The sequence below is a fragment of the Caloenas nicobarica genome, chromosome 4 (genome assembly GCF_036013445.1).
Source record: "Caloenas nicobarica isolate bCalNic1 chromosome 4, bCalNic1.hap1, whole genome shotgun sequence".
In the NCBI taxonomy this organism is placed as follows: Eukaryota; Metazoa; Chordata; class Aves; order Columbiformes; family Columbidae; genus Caloenas; species Caloenas nicobarica.
In genome coordinates, this window is record NC_088248.1 from 32,459,213 (window position 1) to 32,483,596 (window position 24,384).

Consider the following 24,384-nt stretch of genomic DNA (forward strand, 5'->3'; position numbering starts at 1 on the left):
TTGATACTTAGAACAAAATACTTGTGAGAAGGTATAATTCTGCTCAGGCACAGAGCCATACTCTTAAATGTCTGTGACATATCTCATTGACTTATTTCCTGCTTCAGTTTCAAAACTAATTTTTTGGAGCTCTGTCAAAAAAATTAAGGTTTTCTGGGGCCACATTGTACAAGGGTCCAAGTAATCAAATCAGGCTAATTTTCTCTTCAGTTAAAGCCTAATTGAAATGGCAGAGCAAATCTAGAATAACCATACCGAAGTCTAAGTTTTACTGGTTCTGCTAGAGGCCGTATGGCTTTTTTTTAGTCTTTATATATTTGGTAGTAGAAAGTGCTTATTTACCTTATTCTTTTAGGTAGTTGCAGCACTTTTGCAACAATCTGATCAGTTAATTCCTTTTCAGAAGGTCTTTAATATGTATATATTTTGCAGTCAAAACTATGTGCTAGATAATTAGGAGCCACACTGTTGTATATAGAAATATTATGCTATCATTGATAGAACTCACGTTGGTTATATACATCTCTTTCCTGTAAGTGCATATGATTTAATTTTAATTTGGCATTCAGAGAATTTGGGTACAAAGATAGCTATTCAGAATATCTTGAGTGTTTATGTAATTTATGTTGTTTCAATTTATTGAGGATAGTGCTAAAAATTTGGTAAATTATATGATAAAAGCAAATTTTTAACGTCTTAGCATTTACTGCTATACGACACGGTATTTAATTGCTAACTGTGATATAATTATTTTTCTACTTGGAAGGCTTGTTTTAATCTGAATAATGCAAAATTGTACCAGCTTTTTAGTGTAAAACGTTGCTGTTGGCCAAGCGAGCAGAACTGCTCTGCAGAAGCGCTGGCACGGTCCTGTCAAATAAGCTCTGTCCAATGGACCTCAGCTATATTGCGCACTAACCCATCTAAACAAAAACCACTAACACGGTGTGCTACTGTGATAATTCAGTAATACTTGCTTGATGATTACACAGCTCAGCTAGGGAGAAATGACCTGTAAATTATACCCCACAGATTAGAGGGAGCATCTTTATAAATATCCTACAATACTGTCAGTTCCCATTTGGAAGTAGTACCATCTTTCAGCTTACTGAAAAGCGTTTGGACAGCTGCCGGAAAAAGTTTTAAACCAAGCGTTACTGGGAAACTTGGGATAGTCTCTTGCTTTGGGGAAGTCCATCAATAGCTACAAAACTTAATTTTATTGGCTATGGAGTGGATATATGTTAAAGGTGCCTTCAACGTTTTGTGTCAAACACTTCAGTTAAGCTGAATTTTAACCTGGTATAAAGTGAAGCAGTTTAGAAACATAAGCTGAGGGAAGCTGAAGCAGTTCTAGTTTTCCGGTTCCCTCAGTGTGCAAATTCCTCTGTCCCTGATTCCCTGTGTCTTCCCTCCCTCTCTTTTTCCAGGACAACTGTTCCTATGGGGGATCAATTGAGGTTAAAACTCACCTTTATTTCCTGGATAGTTTTAATCTGAATCAATTCCCCAAGCCAATTCACTGTGCGGTGAAGCGAAGCATGAACCCTTCTGCCAGTAAATGCAGGGGGCAAGAAGCTGAAAATGAAGAGAAGAGAGTGGGAATGGTTTTTATCAGTGAAGTGGGCTTTTTCAGGTTTAAACTGCTCGTGGATCTAGAGGAAAAGCTCTAATAACGTTTATGGTCTCTTCATAGGCAATATGAAATCCTTGTAAGAAAGGGAAATGTGAGGGAAAGGAAGAATCATAATAGCCATATTCCTGTAAGAGGGAATGAAGCTGTAAATTAGGAAATATATTGTGTGGATCCCAAGGGAAAATAGCCAGTAATAAAGAATCAGTGCAATTGGTCTAACACAGTGAGTATAATATATTAAACTGAACTTGCAATGACAGTAATTTCTGTCTCTTTGCTATTACTTGGCACAGTGACTTGTAAAAGCTGTATCTCTTTATAGTGGTCTGCCTCACCATCTAATCAGTCATCAGAGGAGGCAAGAAAAGATTTGCTAAAAACTATTACAGAATTAGAGAAGGGTAGTATAGAGCTAAAAGTGGCTTTCTGTTTTCAATAATCTCTAATCAAATATCTGTCTGGCTATGAAGACTCTCTGGTAGTCCCTTTTGCAGCAGATTACATTTTTTAAAGGGTCCGTAACAACTGATTGTTATATAGAAAAATATGTGGATGAGGTTTGTAAGTGCTATGTTTAGACAGACACTTGAAAGTCATATGTATAGTGAAAAAAATTTCCCACAACTTTTAATGGTTACAACTGTAGATAATGAAAATAGAAACCATAGAATACTGCTCTGATTAATGCAATGGATATGGATTTTTCTCATTTTTCATTTTTAGTCCTACAATTTTATCTTAGGAGCGGAGATATCCTTGGCGTTTAGCATTAGGAGAAGGGATCTAATGCACGAGATGCTGCTGGTGGGTTTTTATTTTTGCTCTTGTAGCAGTGGGGGATTTTAACACTGCTGAAATATCTTTATCAAAAACATAGCATGAAATTTACTTACTTAAAAAAGGAGTTTTCTAGAAAACTACTGTGTCTTAGTTTTCTTCATCTCCCTTTGTTATGGTAATTTTCTTGATATTTGATCAGAGGTGAAAAATTTTCAAGTTACATATCAGATTTATGGATTCGTGGAAGTTTTGAGTTGTCTTTTTATCATCCTTTCAAATATGTTAAATTCTGAGGGCTAGCTAAAAGCTTATTCGGACAAATTATACTGCAATCAATGTTTACAATGATATAAAGATTTTTGTAGGCTGCCTCAGGATTTGACTGTAGTGGACATGTCTGACATGGGTAGTAAATGTTTTGTTCTCTGGGAACGTTTGGTTTTTTTAATTGTTTGCCTAAGTACCGATTTGAATTTATGAGAGAGGATTTCCCTACTTTTCCCAAATCTGTCTCACGAGACATTAGTTTAAGGTGACACAACCAGCAGGTAGTCTGAATGAAGTTTAATATCACGGCTTTGAGATCTTCAATAATAACGGCACAAATTGAATGAGTCTCACTTTCAACACTCAATGTATTATGTATAACATGATCTTTAGAAAAGGTTTACAGCGTTAAAAGGTTTTTTGCCAAGGCTGAGTTTTGCCTAGTGTAACTGATTTCTCCAATGCCCTTCTCTAGTTAATTGCAAAAAAGTGGGTTCTCTAGAGGCTCATTCAGAGCAGGCTAATGTATCTCACCGAGTAAAAGGAAAATGAGCCTCATGGAGCTAAAATTAGCCTTTTTGAATACTTCTCTAGGTGCCTCAAATCTGCAGAAGTTAGAAAATGGCAAAATGCAAGGTGGCAAAATAAGATAGAATTGTAAAAGCACAGATGTGTGCTTGCCAGGTTAATTGATCTTTTTCCTAAGCTGCATATGTGGCTTTCAGTTCAAATGCCAAAAAGGACTATTTTTGTTGGATTTCCTCATGTGAGGAAGCAGAAGGATGGGCTCTGTGCTGGTTTGCATGGACAAGATGCGCACAAAGGCGCGCTGAGAGAGCAATGGAACTTGTAGAACACAATAGCATTAAAATAGCTTGTACAGCGTTAACTTGCTTGCTTTGAGTGTTGCACAACAAGCTGTGAAATAGATCCTAGCTTCATTTATTGCAAAAGTTGGAAGGAGTGTTGTGGGTAAGGCAGTGTGTTTTCATAGGAAAAAACAAAAACTTTTACAAATGCATTTAAATCTTGACAAAACTTAGTATTCTTACATCAGAAAATGGTTAAGTAGATTCAGCAAGTTCTTTCCCAAGAAGAACTAAAAATTAAGTGTAATGTGGCACCCTGCACAGAAAGCCTTGATTCAAACAATTAAGATTTAACAAGGTTATAAGTGACTCCTTTGTGAACTGTTTGGGCTTCATTAATCATTGGTTGGTGCTTCCAGCTCAGTTTAGTGGTATCAGTAAAGTGCTGGCTACAGTAAATGCAAGTTCTTTTTTTGTGTAGTCTCATAGCTGTTAGGAGCACTGAACTTTCTCTCAGAATTGAACATTTATTTTCTAAAATATTCTCTAGCTGGCTTTCTTCTGTGCTTTGTTTCATTCACGATACACACTCTGAAAAGCATGTGGGTTTCTCTTACTGAGGCAAATATGGGATGAGTTTTCCAAAGAGCATCCACTTCAGAAAAAGGTCACTGCCCTTGTGAATCTGCTGGCTTTTCTTTCATTTACAGCTTCAGTATTTTACACATATACATAGGCCCATTCCTCTGCTGTCAGGGAACATCTGTGAAACCCTCAGGCCAAGAACGTGCTTCCTTTTCCCCATGAAGGATGAAGGAGAAGTGACACAGAGACATAATGATGTGTGACTTCTGTCTGGCCTTTCCTTGGCAGAAAGTTTACACTCTTCCATGAACTATGCGCTGTCATCATGATGTCACATGATGGATTTCTTGAGCTTTGCTTTTTGCAGTTTGCTGCTATTAAAAAAAGGAAAAAAAGCCAGTTCTCAGAGCAACAATCAACAGCTTTCATCAGAAAGCCATACTTTTTTACCCCACAAGTCCCACTTCTTGACTGTTGCAAAAAGAAAAAAAAGGCGGAGGGGCATCTCGGTTCCAACCAGAAAAAATTTCCTTTGTTTCACAACCCTATGTGTCCCCAGTGATCCAAGGGGAAATGGTTAGCGACCTGCTACACCGCTTGGACACCCACAAATCTATGGAGCCAGGTGGGATCCATCCAAGGGTGCTGAGGGAGCTGGCAGAGGTCATCACTGAGACACTTTCCACTATCTACCAGCAATCTTAGCTAACTGGGGAGGTCCCAGTTGACTGGAAGGTGGCAAACGTGATGCCTATCTACTAGAAGGACCAGAAGGATGATCTGGGGAACTACAGACCTGTCAGCCTGAGCTCTGTGCTGGGGAAAGTCATGGAGCAGATGATCCTGAGTAACATCACATGGCACATACAGGAGAACCAAATGATGAGGCCCAGTCAACATGGGTTTATGAAAGGCAGGTCCTGTTTGACCAAACTGATCTCCTTCTATGACAAGGTGACCCAACTAGTAGATGCTGTGGATGTTGTGTACTTAGGCTTCAGTAAGGCCTTTGACACCATATCCCACAGCATTCTCCTGGAGAAGCTGGCAGCTCATGGCCTGGATGGGTGTACTCTGCGATGCATAAAGAACTGGCTGGAGGGTGGGGCCCTCAGAGTTGTGGTGAATGGAGCCAAATCCAGCTGGCGGCCAGTCACGAGTGGTGTTCCCCAGGGCTCAGTATTGGGGCCAGTTCCGTTTAGTCTCTTTATCAATGATCTGGATGGGGAGATTGAGTGCACCCTTAGTAAGTCTGCAGATGACACCAAATTGGGTGGGAGTGTTGATCTGCTGGAGGACAGGAAGACCATACAGAGGGATCTGGACTGGCTGGATCACTGGGCTGAGGCCAATTGTATGAGGTGCAACAAGGCCAAGTGCTGGGTCCTGTGCTTGGGTCACAACAACCCCAGGCAGCGCTACAGGCTCGGGGAAGAGTGGCTGGAAAGCTGCCTGGCAGAGAGGGATCTGGGGCCGTTGATTGACAGCTGGCTGAACATGAGCCAGCAGTGTGCCCAGGTAGCCAAAAAGGCCAACAGCATCCTGGCTTGTATCAGGAATAGTGTGGCCAGCAGGACTAGAGAAGGGATTGTGCCACTGTACTCGGCACTGGTGAGGCCCCACCTTGAATACTATGTTCAGTTTTGGGCCTCTCATCACAAGAAGGATATTGAAACACTAGAGAGAGTTCAGAGAAGGGCGATGAAGCTGGTGAGGGGCCTGGAGCACGAGGCTGATGAGGAGCGGCTGAGGGAACTGGGGCTGTTCAGCCTGAAGAAAAGGAGGCTGAGGGGAGACCTTATCACTATCTACAACTACCTGAAAGGAGGTTGTAGCATGGAGGGTGTTGGTCTCTTTTCCCAAGTAACAAGTGATAGAACAAGAGGAAATGGCCTCAAGTTGCACCGGGGGAGGTTTAGATTGGATATTAGGAAAAAATTCTTCATGGAAAGGGTTGTCAGGCATTGGAACAGGCTGCCCAGGGAAGTGGTTCAGCCTCCATCCCTGGAGAGGCTTAAGAGTCGTTTAGATGAGGTTCTTAGGGACACGGTTTAGTGCTAGAGTTAGGTTAGGTTATGGTTGGACTCGATGATCCTGAGGGTCTCTTCCAACCAAAACGATTCTGTGATTCTAACCCTGGTTGAAATGTGGCAGTAGTCCTACGGAAAAGTGTATGTATGTGCATAAGCATGTTTGGTTTATCATATTTACAGTAATACAGAATTTGTGTTAGAGCTGTAGCCATAGTGCTGATTCTGGCAATGCGTAACTTTGGGGTGCTTAACCTAGTGAATTTTTTCTTTTCACTTGATGGGTGTGGGGGAAGGAGAAGGAATGAATTCCTAAACTGTATTGTGGGTTGGAGTAAATGTTAATAGATATTATTTTGTGAAAGAACTGTATTCTTATTTCTGGTTTTGATAGCACTGAACACGCAACTAGAGATCTAGAAAATATGTATAGCTATTGTTCACTTAGCCTTACAAAGTTCACAGATCCTGTGAAAGTGTGCCTCATTCCTTTCCTTTCACTGTTACATTTTAATGCTTGATTTTAACCAACCTCACTGCCGTAAACCAAGAAGGTGAACTTATTTCCCATCCTGGTGAAAAATTCTACTGTTGCTACTGGTGCTTTGTTTCTAATGCCAAAATGAGCCAGCAGCCCGCTGTTTGTATTAAGGAATGTGTAGCCAAGTATTAAAATAAAGCCTCAGAAAGAGCGTCAGTGACCTGAACTTCAGAGCTTCTCTGTGCTCTCCTTATCAGTGCCCCCTCTCCATAAGGCCTGCAGGCTGCATCCAGCATTCCTATGTTCTGTGTAACCAGCCAGAAGCAGCTTGTGATCCTAAATGCTTTAAAGAGAACGTTTGCAGCATGGCATTGCTGTGTACGTGGCTAACACGCAACATAATGGAACAGGGATTTTAATATTTACGGCATGTTACGTAAATGCTGCCCTTCTGAGTATTTTCTAAATCCTCTTAGCTCTTAAGTGACAGCTTTGATTCTTTTTTTTTTTAATAAAATCAGTCTTTTCATTTATCCAGCTAAGTTTGCTAAACAAAAGATGTTTAATACTTCCTTTCATATAGGCAGATTCTTGTATTAAAGGTTTATCTTTGTGCACTTAAGCTTATTAGGTTCCTGGGTAACTATTTTAAAAAAGCTGACTTTGCAATAGCAGTGTGTAGTGCAGAGGTGGCCTTTGGAATTTTCTGTGCTTTGCCAGTGCATACTGTGAATAGATAAGCTCCAAAGGATTGCCATAAGCAGAGCAGTGTGGGTTATGGTATGCAAATGTCACATGGATACTTGAATTGTATTTTGATATACACGTAGTCAGTAGTGAAGATTCTGGGTTTTGGGTTGTATGTGCATGTGTATGTATATAGAAAGAGACCTCTCTCTATATACACACACATACTCTTTTTAAAAATCGAGTGAGATAAGGAGTCGTGCTGTGGGAAAATAAAAAGAAAGAAAATTCTGGCAAAATTCTGGGCAGCTATTGGGATTTTTTTCTTTAAAGCCCTAAAATGAAACCTAGTTTGTACTGTACTTTGATTGTGCTCTGTCATTTATTTTTAATAAAGTGGTAGAGGCAGGTATTCACAACATCCACAAATGCTTCTGAAGGGTGACAGAAGTGTGATGCAGAAAAGCAGACATAGGCAGAAAGGCGGTGGGGAGCTTCTAGCATGATTCGGCTCTTTATATTTCAGTATGTGTGAGATTTGGGGTGTCAGTTTGAGGGAGCATTGTTCGGCTTGTTGTTGTTTTGTTGTAGTGTTGTTTTTTTTTTTTTTTTTCCTGGAGAAGCAAGACAGATAAGAAATGGGTTCAAAATGCTTGTGAGTCATTCAGAAGCATGCTCATTGCAAACTTAAAAGCAAAGACTTCAATGTTTTTGTGGCAGTGTTATGTATGGAGAGCTTAAAATGTTCTCCAGGTATACAGTTGCAGAGGATGGATAGATGGATGGATATTCTGTATGTGCAGTATGTCTACTTTTACATTACTTTTGTTTGTAGGTGACTGTGGAAGAAGTGATGACTACTACTGCATACCTGGATCTCTTTTTGCGTAGTGTTTCAGAGCCAGCGCTCCTCAAAATTTTCCTTCGTTTTATTTTGCTGCACCGACATGAGAATGTGCATATCCTGGATACACTTACGAGCCGAATCAACACTCCATTCCGGGTAAGACAAGCAGGAAGGAAGTTCTGGTATTCAGCATGGATGTAGGTTAAATATTTAAATGGGAGATTCCATATATTCAGTGGATATCTGCTTAACCAGGAATTTTCTCCCCCCACCCAAATCTGTGATTTTTCCACCCCCTCATATTTTGTGTGTGTGATAACTTTTAACTACCACTATACTGAGTTGATAAATGTGTGAGGTGGTTTCACACGTATGGGAAATGGGATAGGGGGAGATGAGGGCTTCTGGAATTCTGTTAGAAGATCAAAGGTAAATTTAGAAGCATTTTTATTTTGAATACTGCTGAATTAGTGCTCCTGTAGATAACTCACCCTGGGACTTATAAATATACTTGTGGTGAGGAGTATTTTTGATCTTTGGAGTTTTGCCAAGCAACAAGTCCTTGTGGGAGATGATGGGAGCCCTGTCAGGATATCTCCAAATTGATCCAAGTTGTGAATTGCAATATCACTGTCCTGGTTTTGTTAAAAACAAGACCAGTTCTCTTTTAGTGATTTTTTCCTGTGACAATCACCAATATGTTTTCTTAGAAATCAAGCCTGTATTGTTGCCTGCTTGCTTCTTTGATTAAAAGAAGGCACTTTCTTGCTCAGGTGATCAGATTGTGGCTTCCTTTTTTTTGCCTTTGCTCCCCTGTGTGTTAAGTTTTATCTCAGCTTTGCAGTGAGCCCCTTCTCAGCCGGGGCTCAATGCACCACAGAGGCTGGAGAGCTGGCTGCCAGAGGTAGTAGAGTTACCTTTGCTTACACAGACCTTTGCTAAGAATTGGATCTTCTGGCAGAGAAAATGACTGATTCTTGCACTGGACTACCCTTCTAATCCTTGCTTGGTGGGCAGTCTTGGCTGACTCTTGTGTGATGCACATCTTCATGGATAAAATAAAGAATATTGTTTTAAGTGCAGGTACAAGAGAAGCCAGAACACCAGCATGTGCATTAAATTTGTGTATTAGGGACAGTAGCTTAATCTGAAATTTATTTTGAAATGTGAGTGCATGCAAATACAGATATATATGTTGCTGTTACTGCATCTCTAAGATGGATTAACTCTGAAAACTGAAACAGCTTCCGTTGACAAAAATGTAAATGCTGTTTTCTCTCCTAATCATTAATTACTGTTCCGTAGGCAAACGAAGTGAGAATTGTAAAGAATTCTGCAGCCCTGAGCAACTCAGGATCTCAACCCAAAATGGTTCTGTGATGCTAAATGAGTTTTCTGCAGTATAGCTTGGCCAAGCAGAAAAGCCAGAACTGCAGCCTTCTGTGTTTCCATAGCACAAAAGCTGCATATGTTATTATTGATGAAAATACTTATTAATAATTCACAGGGTTAAGCTTATGTACAGACAGATGGCCGAAAGGAATTGTAAAAATACTATCCTCTTTGTCTCCTGAGCATATATTAAACCTTTTCTCTTTACAAACTACAAAAATAGACTAGCTTTACTTTTTCAGATGGTTCCTAATTTGTGGTATGGTTTCAAAGACAAATGAGAAATGTTTCCCTGTAAACTGAAATTTCCTAAATACAGGAAAATCTAAGGCAGTAGCATTTTTTTTAACTTCAAAGTATGGAAAAAAGTTAGATTTGGATCTCAGTAAACTTCACCGAGAAAATGAGACTTTTCCTCTGTCCCTCAGCTAAAATACCTTTCATGCAAGGATCTGGGTTCTTCCAAAAGCTTGTTGTGAAGTTCTTCAACTCCTATTTCTGTTAAGAAGTCCAGTTCCACTTATTTCTTCTTCTTTTGCCCTTTTACTTTCTCCATCTATTTCTGTAGGCCTTGGACTAACTAGCACCTTCCTGTTGGCTCCTAGTACAAGCAGGGGACAATGGTGGCAGGACAACAAGTCTGAGCTCCACTTGGCTTCACTGCAAGCCAGCTCATGAGTGTTCCCTGGTTCTCTTCTCTCTGCTTCTTCGCTTTCTCTCGTTCTTCTCAGGGTGTTAGTTCAATGACCAAACGAGGGACAGCAATCAAAGAAACTCTTGCTTTTCAGAGGCTATCAAGTGAGGTTCACTTTGCTGTTTAACTGTTCCACAGATACAGTGACCAAGTAGGGGAAAAATACATGTATGAATATATAATTTTTCAAGAAATACATACATTCATCTGGTCTTGGTCACCATAGGCAGTCAGTCATATTGTACGGGAGCTGAGCCACTTGTCTGAGAGAGAACTGGAAATGGTGCAACAAAGAGTCTTTAAGTTGACATTCTTGAGAAAGTAGGGGCTGGAGAGAGGAACATAGCGATGTGCTGCTGCAGAACTAGGATAGAGCATTTTAACAGTGGGAGTAAGGGAAGTGACTGCAGAGAAGAGGAAGAAATTTCATGGTGTGGAGGAGAAGCCATGCCCAGGAAGAATGCTGGATTTAATCCTGAATGAATTACAAAGGATGTTCAGTGACTGAAAAAAAGAGGTAGAGAAATATCTGTAGCTTTTTCCTTATTTTGTCCTAATCTGTTACTTTTGTTAGCTACTGAAAAGTGCAATTAATTTCATATATTAATTATGTTGAGTTTACACAATTAATATAGGGAGAGGCGAGATTTAAACACCAACTTGAAGCTCTAGCAAAGGGCCAACTTAGGCTAAATAATTCTCCCAAGGCCCAGCCTGGTCCTGGAGTCTAAGCCTAGCTGTTTCTAGAAAAGAGCAGTGCAGGAGAATGTGCCCAAGGAAATATGCATTAAGAAGCAGGGAGATGCTGGTGCTGTGGTTCATAAAAAAACAGTGAAAGCTTACAGCTCATGCTTCTACCAGTGTGGTCTAGCAAGCATCTGGGAGGTAGAAATGGACTGTATGACAGCTTCGAAAGTGTTGTATGTTTAATTAGTGACCACGAAAGCCTGTAGGAGTCCATGTTTCTTGTTTGTCCTAAAGCCAGTGTGAAAGTAGGATGCCTGTCACAGAATGAGTATGATTTTTGTCTCTGCTGAACTTTTTCAGAAAAGACCTTCAGTTGGTTCAAATTCTATGTCTGAGGTAAAAACTAACACGCTGTCTTGGAAGTTACAGGGTTCACTTAATGCTGAGTTAAATTAAATTAATAAATTTGATAATATTGAAGACTGGTAAATTACTGCTTCTTTTAATCGTTTATTTGAAGGAAAATTCTGGATTGTATTTTGTTAAAATGTAATGTGTACAGCTCTAGACATCTTCAAAAAAATCCCATGGGGTGCTGACGAAATATCGTACTAACAGTATCTTATAAAGCATGATGTTCTGGCAGAGTCATTTTGTAATGTGGTATGCAGGGAAGATTGGAAAGGTACAATTTCCAGATGAAAAGCTGACAATGTTTATCATTTTCCAGCTCTGCGTGGTCTCCTTGGCCTTGTTCAGAACGCTCATTGGCTTGCATTGTGAAGATGTGATGTTACAGCTAGTTTTAAGGTAAAGCCCAAACTCTTATTCCCACTCTTCATCCTAATTCTGGGACACACAGTCTCTGCCTCTGCATGCAGCGCTGGACGAGAGTTCTCCAAGAGAGCAGAAATCCCAGCAGCTACAGAGATAAGAATATTTATGATCTTGACAAAAGTCTACCAGACCTGAAGTGTGATTTACATCCTGTGATCTTCAGGAGCAAGAGATTTTTCTTGTGATTTATTTCTATAAAAGTGAGAGAAGCTAAGAATATATTTATCACCTCCAAACCGCTTATTCCCTCTTCTAAATGTATAATTTTTCTCTCTTGCATCCTTTCTCTAGTGTATTATACACTGTGATACAGAGCTATATACTTGTTTGCAGCTTCCACCTTCTTATTGTTTTCCACCTCTTTGATTCCTCTCTCTTCAGGAATACTTCAGGTTCCTGACCTGTTCTAGGTGGACTGTTATATAATGTATTAAATGCATTGATTATTTTTGCTTTTAACTGATGGTTCTGTGCATTGCTTCAGAAAACTCACTTAAAATTTTGGTGTGTGCATTCAATGAGAATTGATGATTTATTTGGAAATACTGGTGTAATTAAATTGGGCTTTTAGCACCGTAGATCACATGAACGTTTCAGATGTTGTCCCTCCACCCATAGGCATTAAGGTGAAACTCCCTGTAGCTCTGGGTGTTGTACCTGGGAATGCTGTTAGGACCTCTGTGAACTCACGTATGTTGCCACTCTAACAGCAGTAGAGTGCTGTATTTAATCTTCTTTTTGTTTGTTTAGGGATTCCTTTAGAATTCATTTTCATTTCAAATGGCAAAACATCATTCCAGTTAGCACCGAGGCTCTTAATAAAGTGCTCTTAAAAAGTTGAACAAAAGTGCTCTAAAGAAGTTCAAGATGGGACTGTGGTTCCTCTGTTCCTTGTATTCCACATAGCTTATTCCCTCCCCTGCCTGAGAGCTCAGTCTTTCTCTAGTGCAGTAGAACACCTTGGTGACCCTTCCCTCCTTTTTGCTGGCTGCTTGCCTGGCACATGTAAACCGTCTCTCTCTAGATTTCCCAGGAAAACAGATAAATTAAGGGTTCTCAGGCAGAACTCATAGCTGGACCAAACCACCCTGCTGGACTTTGGCATCTGTCCATTCCACACATCCTTCATCCCTTCTTAGAGCAAGTTTGCTCTGACCTGAGGATTGGTCACTTCCCTGTTCTGATGCAACTGATCTATCTCGTCTTGACAGTTCCTCATCAAACCGTAGCTTCATAATATAAAGACTCAGCAGTTCATGCTCTTGAGAGGTTTAGAATATGGATCACTGTCAAGATTATTATTGCTGTTTCTTTTCGTTTGGAGAGGGCAGGAAGATGGGAAGGAATTTTGTGTGGTGTTGCTTCCTCTAACATGAAAGGACGATGAAATGATGCTGGACACTGCTCTTTCAGGTACCTGATCCCATGTAACCACATGATGTTGAGCCAGCGGCGGGCTGTGAAAGAGAGAGACTGTTATTCTGTATCTGCTGCAAAACTGCTTGCCCTGACACCAGTCTGCTGCTCCACTGGCATCACCTTGACACTTGAAAGCCAAGGAAAAGATTATATTCTATGGACAAAAGCAGCACAAACTAAAGGTAATTGGTGCTCAAGGGAAGACCAGATCATTAACTGAGTTTGGTTTGGCAGCACCTCGTGGAAGCTGGTGGGGAAGGATGGGATGGGGAGGGAATGTGATGGGCAACAATAAATTGGGCAAGCCAGGATGGGAAGGCTTATTCAATTCCTTCCGTGTGTCCAGGTCTACTGAAACCTCCTTTTAACAGCTATCCAACTCGAATATGCATTCATGAAAGTAATTTCTAGATAAATGACTGCAGCTTTTGCTGCTTTAGAGTGGTCACTGTTGTTTTAAGGTTTGAATGCAGGCTGATCTCTCAGAAATCTTGAGTTACAGCTCCGTCATGGCAATAGGAACAAGTAATGTATGTTTGTGAGCAAATGTCTTGATCTTTAGGCTTTGAACTTACTGCTTTATTGGATGGTTGAGAATAAAGACTCTACCTGTCATGTCTTAGTGGCTGCCTTGCTAGAGAACTTTGGCGTTGCTTTATTATGTCATGGTAGGAGTAATCTTCTTTACTTTCAGATTCTGGTAGGCGCTCTTCTGAATCTACTTGCATTGTGGAATATGGAAGAGCTGTGGACATCAGCTACTTGCAGTACCTGGCAGAAGCTCAAGAAGCCATCCTCCAGTGTCTGAAAGATTGTAAGGTTTGGTCTGCCTTGTATGATGGAGTAAACCCTGATCCAGACACCTTTATCCAAACTCTTGCTGAGGAGAACAGTACAGATGTGGAACATCCCATGTTTCGGCTCCAGCAAAGGACACCTAGCACGTGTAGCTCCTCTCAAGTAACTCCATTCAGTGAGAAGATGCAGTTGGAGCTAGAATGGGATGATAGTTATGATACAGGGATTTCTCCTGGTTCTGATGTGAGCTCACCACAACCGTATGATGATCTGGGAAGCACAGAGATGCAGCCACCTGCAGAGCCACCAAAACACATTCAAGAAATGAAAAAAAATGCCATCATGCTCATCAAAGGATCTTACATAGAGGAATCAGACTTTCAGGATGATGTTATGGTGTACAGGTTATGTGCCCAGAAGGATGCTCGAGATGATGATAACTCCAAGGAGAAAGCTTTAAATGTAGCCAGAAAACATGAGGTCCAAAGCCAGACTGTAGTCAATGGGCCTCTTGCAAAGAGCCAGCTGGAAATGAACTTGGATGAGCACAGTATGAGAAATTCAAGCTCGACTCAAGGTGTAATGAAAGAACAAATAAACCAGAAAATTATTGAGAATGATCCACAGCCAGACTTAGAGTTGAAGCTTTCTCCTCAGGAGGCAGATCGTAACGTAAGTGTAACACTGCTGAGCACAGATGGTGAGGATTTCATTGCACAGTATGACAAAATTATTAAGGAACTGGATCCAAACAGTACAAGCTTGGAGGAGCAGAACTTGGATAATCCTGACCCTGTCTCTCCTGCAGAAGAGGAGGAGGACTTTGAGAATTTCTCAGCAGACACCCCTTCTGTGGAGAGCTTGTCATCTCCCTTTGGACCAAAGGAGGATGTCTCTCCCAGGCATGCTGCAAGGAACCAGAGTGCTCCATTTACAGGTAGAATATCCTGTTAATTACATACATAACAAATACGGGAAGGCGTGGTGATTAAAGGTGGCCAAATGAAATCACACTGTGTGGTGCACGGCACAAGCATAGAGCAAGGAACAGTGCTGGCACGGGAGAGGGCATAGCCCAAATAGCTGAGACTGGTCCAAGAAGAGTAAAAGAGATCCAACGTGAAAGTAGAGCAGAGCGTGGTGACAGCAAATGGTGGTTGCTCAGAGGTTTTTTTGGCTACTTCTTTTCTGTAATGGTTTAAAATCTTGAGTTATTTGTATGTCAGAGCTCCATCATTCTAGAGAAAGCTTTTGCAGGTGAAAGGGGATTGGAGTAACTGTTCTAATACACAGAGCCCAGGTAAATAATTTCTTTTTCTGGTGGCTTTCAGCTTTGATGCTATGGATGTGGTATCACGTTGCCATTTTTTTCCTCTCTGCTATTTCGTGTTGTAGCACGAGATGGCAGCACTGGTGCCACGTCTGTAGGTGCCTGTCCCCATGCCCTGCCCTGGCATCTTGTTCCTCCGGTGTCAGGTCTGCCCTCGCTGTTGGTTCGCTTTTCTGTCTTGTGCCAGGCAGCAATTTAAGCTTGGTCTCTGCAGCCTGTCCAAGCCATTCAGGAATGACAGGGCTACCGGAGGTTAGGTTGGGCTTTTGATCTGTATTTGTACAGCTCTTTGCACTGCAGGCTCCTGATCCTTAATTAGGTCTCCTAGATACCACAGTAAATAATAAAAAATAATAATGTATCTAGGTTTCCTCATGCAAAACAAAACCTTTATAAGATGGCTTCTCGTTCATTTGAAAGGAGGGGGAAAACATTCATTTGTGTCCATTGAAATGCAGCCATTTCTTGTCAGCTGTGGGCACATGCCTTGCACTGTTTCTTAATTGAAAAATTCAGCCTGGTTTACAATCAATTTGCTATTTTTGCTGTGGTGGCAATTTCCTTGTGCCAGAAGCTAATCACATTCAGACCTTTCTGTTTCCCATTATCTGCTATCAAATGGAGCCCAAAAATGTTGTTGCTGTCTCTCATTCTTCATCTAGTCCCTCCCTCCATTTTTCCCTTCCCAAAAAGCCACACCAAAACCACTCCCCCCACCCCAAAACCCCAAGGGAGCAAGACAAAGGAGAAAAAAAAAAAAAAAAAGACAGCCTTGCTGTTTGCTTCCCATCCGCATGTTTTAAGCTGTTTACCTTGCTTTAATGGAGATCTTGGTGATTGCAAGTAAGGAGGTGCTCAGAACGATACCTCAGAAATGTTGAGATTGCAGTGACTTTCAAATATAATAATATATTTAATTTAGAATGCCATATTATGTTTGTAGATGTGTGTGATAAGGATTTTTTGGTTGCTTTCACTGTTTTGGGTTGCTGTCATAGGATGGCGCTTCTCTCTGCAGACCTGAATAACCAGACAGATGTTCCCACACTCAGTAATTGTCAGCAGTGCAAAGATGCTCTGTTCAAGCCTACAGATCTACAAATAAAATATCCTATTGGTGTCTATGTCCAATTTAAAAGCATTAAACACTATCATCTCTATTTTCCCCTGAGCAAGAAAGAATATGGTGTTCAGGAACAGGAGTTTATATTCCTCTCCCTCCTGCCCCCACCTCAGTGCTTGACTTTGTGGCCACATGGAGGTGCACAGTCAGGAAAAGAATAATTTTTTTGACTCCTCATCTGTTTACCCTTTTTCTTACAAGGCTTGCAAAATCTGCTTAGTTTCTCTGATTCTCAATCCAATAATTTATTAGCGGGAGAGGAAAGTCACTCTACCACTGAGAAATTTTTTAATATATTTTGGTAACCTCTCTTGAAAGTGGCAGACAGCACTCGTTGCAAGTATCCAGCTTCAGCTTTACCTGCTCAGCTCTGAAGTCTGACCTAGGGGAGGGAAACAACTCCTTCTGCAATCCCTCTTGATACAGTAGAGCTCCCACTGTGCTGTGGTCCTCAGGAGCTCTGTGAAAATGTCTCTGAACATGAGAGGGGAAGCAGCAGGTTATGTTGGGACAGGAGAAACATTATCTCAACAAAAGGTTTGGGGGCTGCTCCGTTGGGTACCCAGGCAGGGCGGATTCCTGCAGGATGCGATGCCAACCTGGTGGCTGACATGGTGGTTGAAAGGTATTATAGCAGCCACATAAAGCCTCCTCACCACTGGCCCTCCTACCTTTCCTCTTGTGAATGGAGCTGTGCCAGCATTAGCTGTGAGTTTTGAGGTAGTGCTGGCTTTGTACTCACAGTTGCTATGAAACATGATAAACCTCAAGCTTTAGTGGAGCTCTCTTAGGTGAAGGGGCAACGTGGGCACTTCTGATTTGATCCTTCCTGTTGCGCTGGCCCAGAATTGCTTTGGCTTCTGCCGTAGTGTACAGCAGGCGTGTTAAACTGGGCTGAACTACGCTCAGTAGGTGGAACAGTGGCCCTTTGCTAGCTGAGGCGGGGCTGGAATGGGCTCAGATTATGGCCACCAGCTTGACCCTAGAAATGCCTGTGGCATGAATCTTGTGCCGGGGACCTGGGTGGGATGTTGAAGGTTAGCAGAGCTGTAACTGCGTCACCCAGGGGTTCTTCTGCGTGGTTTCCCCAGCTTTTATGCAGCCAGAATAGTGTGGTGGGGACTGTATGTAGGACAAGGGATGTTTCCGTGACTTGACTTGTGATTAGGTCACTTGTACAGGCTGCCTCAAGCATCTCACCGGCTGTACGGCCTAATGATTTGTGGTGTTTGCTTAAATAATGCTCAACCTTGCAAAGGTTTCTTAGGCTCGAGTGCTAAGAGTTTATGTACTTTCATGGTAAATGCTTCTGTGTTTCAGTGCTTATCCTGCATGAATACACAAACTAAAGCTATTATTTATTGATGACATTTATATTATAAAGCTTATGTCTACCAATAATTTTGCTTATAAATCTATTTTAATGTCTTCTCTGCTTTGTATGACTGTTTGCAGCACTGAAATACCTTTTCTTGCAATGTGAACTATCACACATTTTTGTTTAGAGTGACATTTTCATATTTTCTTTAGAACACCACAGTTTTTTGATAATACAAGAAATCTAGCTATAATTTACTTTGCCCAGTCCTTACATAGAAATCAGACACAAAGAGGAAAAAGGGCAGATTCTGTCTGCGATAAAACTGGTGGTACCATTGCAATTAACTTCAAGAGGAATAGAACAGTAGAGTATAACATACTAGGCTAAATCCTAATTTGTATGGGTAAAGTTAAATATGGCATGTTAAATATGCCATTAATGTAAACTTATAGGCTAGCTAGCAAAAGTGCTTGTACTCATTAAAGTTTTTAACACATCTGTTAAGTCAGTTTTGTGTGTTCACAGATAGTTTGGTTTTTCTCCCTGCTGGCTTTAATGAGCATGTGGCAGGTCTGATTTGGTTGGTTATGATGATCAAAATTCCTTTTAAATGCCTGTTTCCTAGATCTTAGGATTTTTCTCGTGCGAAAACAAAAGCCTCGGTTCCTTCTTTTCTTGCAGGACCGTTTATCAGCGTAGTGTTGTCAAAGCTGGAGAACATGCTGGAGAATTCCTTGCATGTAAATTTGCTGCTTATTGGGATCATTACTCAGCTGGCAAGTTATCCACAGCCTCTTCTTCGCTCCTTTCTGCTCAACACCAACATGGTGTTTCAGCCCAGCGTGCGGTCACTTTATCAGGTATTTGCCTGCAAGTCAGTCGTCCCCACTGGAACAGTATTTTTGGTGTCTCGTTAAATCTTCTGTTAGCTCTTTTCAGTTTTACCTGTTGCTTTCCCACCTCTCATCTCATTTTCATGTTTTAATTACATTCGTGCAAAGAACTGGAAATTTCAGATGACCATAACTTTTTGTCATAACTGTCTTGATGCAGCCAGAGAAAACCTGAGCATTTGGTCTGTGGCTGCACTGGGAGCAAGGGAGGGAGAAGTAATTGTTACTGTTGTTTTGGCAGGTGCTGGCATCTGTGAAAAATAAAATTGAACATTTTGCTTCCATTGAAAAAGACTTTCCAGGTCTTCTTCTGGAGGCCCAGCAGTACTTGCTTTTTCGTATGGACGTGTCTGATGCTGCAGAAGAATCGCTAACCAAAGGTAAATGTTAACCACACTCAGAGGAGTGCTGGGTGGAACAACTCACCAGTTACCTCTCTCATTTTCTACAGCATGATTAAAAGTAGGTGTGGTGCCTTGTGAATATCATTAACCAGATGTACCTTCTGACTTTAAACTGATGATGCTCAGTAGGCCACGATATCTGGATCTGTTTGGATATTCTTTGCTCTTTAGAAGCTTTTATTTGCTACAGAAAGTGTCTGTTTAAAGGAGAAACAAAATCAGCTCTTGGCTCGCTGTCAGTTTGGCCGTAAACAAACTTGCTTTCAAGGCATGAGGTGAGATGGCATATGTGCATGATTTGATTTTATTTTTAGCCTGACCTTCAGCTAGTCATTGGTTCTTTTTTGATAAATGTTAGGGGGGACAGAAGCCCAGAATGAATTGGTTTCTGCAACCATTGAATAAGGCTTCATATAATGGTTTGGGCTACTACTGGAGGAGATAGATATTAGCCAGAAAACTTTGAATGTGCTTTCTTGAACGAAAAACAAATCGGAACAACAACAAAAAAGGGGTAGGTGGGTGGGTGTAAAATCCAGGATACTTCAGGAGCAGTGGGAGTTAAACAGGTATCATCCCAACAAGCCAGATTTCCAGGGGACTTTGTAACATCTGCTGCTGCTTAAGCACAGTGCACGCTACTCCTGTCTTGACAGTTCCTAGTATTGATACTGCTGTGGGGGAAGCTCGTAAAAATAAGCAAAATGAAGAATCTTTAATTCTAGCTGAGAACTTTCCAGGTGCAGCCAGGCAACTGAGAGAGTTGGGGCCCTGCCCTGGGGATGTGCTTGTTCTCAGCTTGCTGCTGAGCGGGCAACCGGTGCAGGTTTCCCTTAAAAACCAATTTCCCAGGCGATGGGAATGTGTGGAGTTTGAGAGCAGTGACTGCAGCGATTAAGAGCTGACACAGCAACAGGGTTTGAGAGAGGCTGCATTTACAGGTGTGTGCTTACACATCATTGCAAGTCGTTAGTAATCACCCACTCTGCACATACCTCTGTAACAATGTTGATATGTTTCTTGGATTTCCAGAGGGGTGGAAAGCAGGATTTTTTATGTGCCATTTTAATTGTGTTTGCGTTTTTCAAGGCTCTGAATAATAACTTACCTGTTTTCTAGTCAGCATGTTTTTCTAAGGTTTGCAGTACATCTAGTCTGTAAAATTATGATCTTGCTAAGGCTGCTGCTTGAAGAATTAGTCTGTGGAAGGTGCCTGCTGTAAAGGAGCTGTGCATTGCAAATGCCACTACCACGTTATGCTCTACATTCTGGTGCTGTAGATGAGAAAGCCTCACCAGTTAGATGGTATTGTAGCCTAGCATGTGGGAGATGAGATTAGGAGGCGACATTTAGTGTCCTTTTTTCAGGTGCTGGCAATAAGAGCTTTTATATAATGCATTCCCAATGGCATTTATTTATACTTCCTATTTTATGTCAGTTTTCTTATGTGGGCTTCAGAATTTGCCAGATGACTCATGCTGGTCATTATTTAAGAATGTGAAACAAGGCTGCTTAGTCGCCCTGCTGGTACATTTTCTTCTGAGTTGTGGCAACTCCTGTAAAGAAGGCACCTCTTGACAAATGCATAAGCAGTAAACAAATGTCTGGATAACTGCAGACTTGGTTCCCAACAGGACTGGTGATGCAAGTCATCAAACTGTAATCCTCAGGGCAAGCTGGCTCAGTAGCCCATCAACCCACAGTAAGTTCATTATGTCAATTAAGAAGTGCAATGTAGGTACTGCTACAATAATGGTAAAGGAAAAAAGAAAAAAAAAATTAGGATCTCCCACAGGATTTCTTTGCATTAGCTTGAATGGCACCTTCGAGCGTCATGCAAATTAGCTGTTCTCTGAGGGCTTTTTCCCCAAATGGAAGGGGTGAGTAACCCCAAAGTTTTCTCTATGGGTCTGAGCATAACTGGCCTCCTACAGAATTCACATGTGTAAAATGGAAGCCAGATTAGTGGGGAGCACAAATGTAAAACTGCAATCCTACAGAGCTTTTCCTTTCTTCTGACAGCGATGGTCTCTGAAGGTGTTGGAGCGGAAATGGACTATTTGTTACTTTCTGCTTGCAGTAACATGTGGTCTCCTTAACGCAGTAGCTTGGGTTCTGGTTAGATATGTAGAGCTGGCATGATGTATATCTCCTATGAAATGCTGCCCTTCTCTCAGTGTGTTGGAAACAATATCTCCAGATCGCTCATTTTCTCAGTTTCTCAATGGTATGATTCAGTTTGCAACCTGACCTTAGAAAGAAGTGGACAATCCTGGTGAAAGAAAAAAAAAATCAAATTTCTTGTCCCTAGAGCAGCTTTCTGTGCCTTTTTTTTTTTTTTTTTAATTTTCTCCTGAACAAGCAGTCAAATCAAAATGTTTTTAGGGAAATGTATAATTTTTTATGCTTTTTGAAGAGAAGAGTTTAAAAAAAAAAACCACCTTTAACAGTATACTAGCATTCTGGTTATATTAACTAAGCTATTTTAAAAACTTAAAATGTTAATTATGAGACATTTTGACTTTAGAAAGTAAATAAATAAAAATAATAATTAAAAACCCCACATACAACCCCCCCACCCCACCCGAAGAAATCCTTCAAGGGAAGCTCAAAACTTTATCTTTTCATTGTAATTCATAATTTAAGTCGTTTTTCCTCCCACAGTCAGAATTTTTCCACAGAACTTAAATTCCTGTACTCTACCTCTAGTAGATAAAAATTTGTAGAATAACAATATGAATGATTGATAAGTCTGGAGCTGGAAAAGTGTTTTGAAACTCAAGAAAAGCACAACTCTGCTAGATGTTTAAGATGAAAATTTCTTTCGAGTGTTTCGAAGTGTACAGTAATTCCACAGCGCCTCAGGAGAACCATGGGAGAGGACCCAAAGGGATCCGCTTGCTGCGTCATCCACAGGTCCCCCCTGAGCTACTGGGAGAGGTTGCAGAGAAAGGGTGCTGTGAACTCAGACTTAGCTGTTTTAACCTAAACCGCACCCACTTTAAAGGAAACCTCTTCTTAATGCAGCAATGTAGCGTTTGGCTTATCTGCAGTGCGTGAGTTAATATGACAGTCCTTTTTTTTTTTTTTTTTTTTTTTAAATTTTAATGATTTGCTTAATACAGCTCATGAGAACATCCCCTTGTAAGTTAGACAGGATTTTATCTGTCTCCACTTCTGGCCTCAATGACATCTTGCGGCAGTGAGTTCTGCAGGTTAATTTTTCTTTGTAAAGTATTTATTTCCACCAGTGTTAAATTCTGTCACCTTTTTAGTTCCACTAAATAAATTATCATCTAATTAAAGTGCAGCTCTGAAACAAGGAGCAATTGATTGAAATTTAAGCGCTGCTGTCACTGTAATTCCATGCGTTCTGATGCTTGAGCCCTGAGCCTCTGAACTCTGGCAGCAGAGATCGGATAGCAGAGCACACGGTGGTTTTCGCCTGTTGTTTTTTTAATGTTTAGTTGCTTTACAGGGAGTTAAAGCGTTGTTAGTGGGGCCTACAGATGTAGAAAAATCAAACTTTCAAACATTTTTTCCCTTAGTTTCTAGCTTGCTTCAAAGTCCCATGGCGATGTGAGGGGTCAGCCTCAAACCCATTTACACGATGTTTCATGGGAAGAGAATACAGAAAGGGAGAGAGAAGTAAAGTCCGAACGCTGTTTTGATCTGGGGGAGGGCTAGAGCACAGTATCGTTTAAATTGAGACAACCATGCTGGCTCTAGATGGGTAGATATTATCTGCTATTTCATAAGGTAAATCTATATTACTCTTTCCCTGACTCCTGCCCACATATTTCTCTCATCAGAGCTGGAACTGAATAATATATAACCAGGGGAAAAATAGCTAATAAAAAATGCAATAGAATCAGGCAACGTTGAAGTTTCAAATGTTGGCTTAGTGGAGTACCTCCCTGCACGGTCTGGGTACTGCCAACTGCAGCTCTGAAAACAATCCTTTATAAACTGGGTTTGGATACTGTACAGATACTGTGTGTGCTTAATATACTGTGTCTCTTTAATTTTTTTTTTCTTTCCTCTCTTCCTGGCTTTAGGTAACGTCCAGCACAGCAGCAACACAGGGAAAGGAAGGAACCTCTCTGAAGCTTACCCGGCGGTACTCCAGCCTTTCCTAGGACAGAAAGGAAAGAAAGGCCTGGCTCATCCCAGCCTCCCTGCACGCGTGAGGAATGCGGTACTCGCAGCTGCCCTTTTCCCGGAGTTCCTGAAGGAGCTGGCAGCTCTTGCCCAGGAACATTCCATTTTATGTTACAAAATACTGGGGGATTTTGAGGATTATTATTAGTGAGTTTTTTAAACATGTTTTTAAAAAGCTTTTGGAGTTTAAACAGATTTTTAAAGCAAAGCTGCTTACAAAAGAAGGTCGTACTTCAATATTTCCTGAAAATACTTGATTTGGAGGGGGAAGAAGGAGGAGGCAAAATGTTATTCTGTGTTACCTTATATTAGGCCTTATAATTTCCCTCTGCGCTACATAACTTACTTGAGAGATTTTTGATAGCGTTCTTACTGCAGCCTCCTACTTCATCTCCTCTTTACATCTTTACATCTCCTCCTCTCCTCTTCTCTAGTGTCAGCGATTCCTGTCGAATTTCTGCAACAGACACTTGTAGGCTGGCTAAGAGACACAAACGTGTTAGCTTTTTGTGTTCCAGAAATACACTTCCAGATACCTTGCTAGAAGACAGTTTGTTTGGAAAAACATTGCCCCACGTGGACAATTCAGGGTAGAAACATCGATGCAAAATCTGCACAAAACCCCTTTCTGTGAAGGGTTGTGCTTCTTCATGTCTTTCTTCTCTTCCCTGTCCCTCCCTTTTCCCTGAAACGGGGCTCTTACCGATCCACATCCAAAGCCCTCTTTTTCTCTAGCGGCTCAGTTTTTTTTGAATTCAAGTGATCTTACATGTATTAAACCCCTGACTAGCTGAAAGCAGGTGCTGGACCCTACACATACCATATTGCCTTATGTTGCAGACAGATCTGCAGCTCTCAGCTGTTCATCTTTGAAGTCAAATGAAGTGTGTAAGTGGATGTGGATTGCAGACTGCCTGGAATTTTCCTTGCAGTTTCTCAGCATTCTTTGGTAACTGCTGCATTGCTACCTAAGCTCTCAAGCATGCCTTAGTAAAATTTGCACAAAGTACGAAACAAAATGTTTCTATGCAAGCTGTAATTAGTAGGTAGTTTGTTTTTATGCTTATTTTAATAAGCCAAAAAAAGGTATTCAATATCTTTTGGTAGTATTAAAAGGACAGCAGGCTGGTTTTGTCTTACTTTTTTTTTAATGAAAAAGGTTGGCTTGCTCCTGAAAGCTGTTCAGTTTTATTGTTAATTTTT

At 41.0% G+C, this 24,384-nt stretch overlaps 1 protein-coding gene across 1 annotated transcript in view; it reads left to right on the top strand.

Annotated features, from left to right (window-relative positions):
* FHIP1A (FHF complex subunit HOOK interacting protein 1A) overlaps positions 1-23,417 on the top strand; it is a 37,261-nt gene extending 13,844 nt beyond the window's left edge. The window contains exons 5-11 of the mRNA XM_065634279.1: positions 8,111-8,278; positions 11,626-11,705; positions 13,146-13,333; positions 13,846-14,886; positions 18,405-18,583; positions 18,858-18,996; positions 23,079-23,417. Coding sequence (XP_065490351.1) covers positions 8,111-8,278; positions 11,626-11,705; positions 13,146-13,333; positions 13,846-14,886; positions 18,405-18,583; positions 18,858-18,996; positions 23,079-23,329 — 2,046 coding nt within the window. The 3' untranslated portion in view covers positions 23,330-23,417. The remainder of the gene's footprint in view (positions 1-8,110; positions 8,279-11,625; positions 11,706-13,145; positions 13,334-13,845; positions 14,887-18,404; positions 18,584-18,857; positions 18,997-23,078) is intronic.
* The last annotated feature ends 967 nt before the right edge of the window (positions 23,418-24,384 follow it).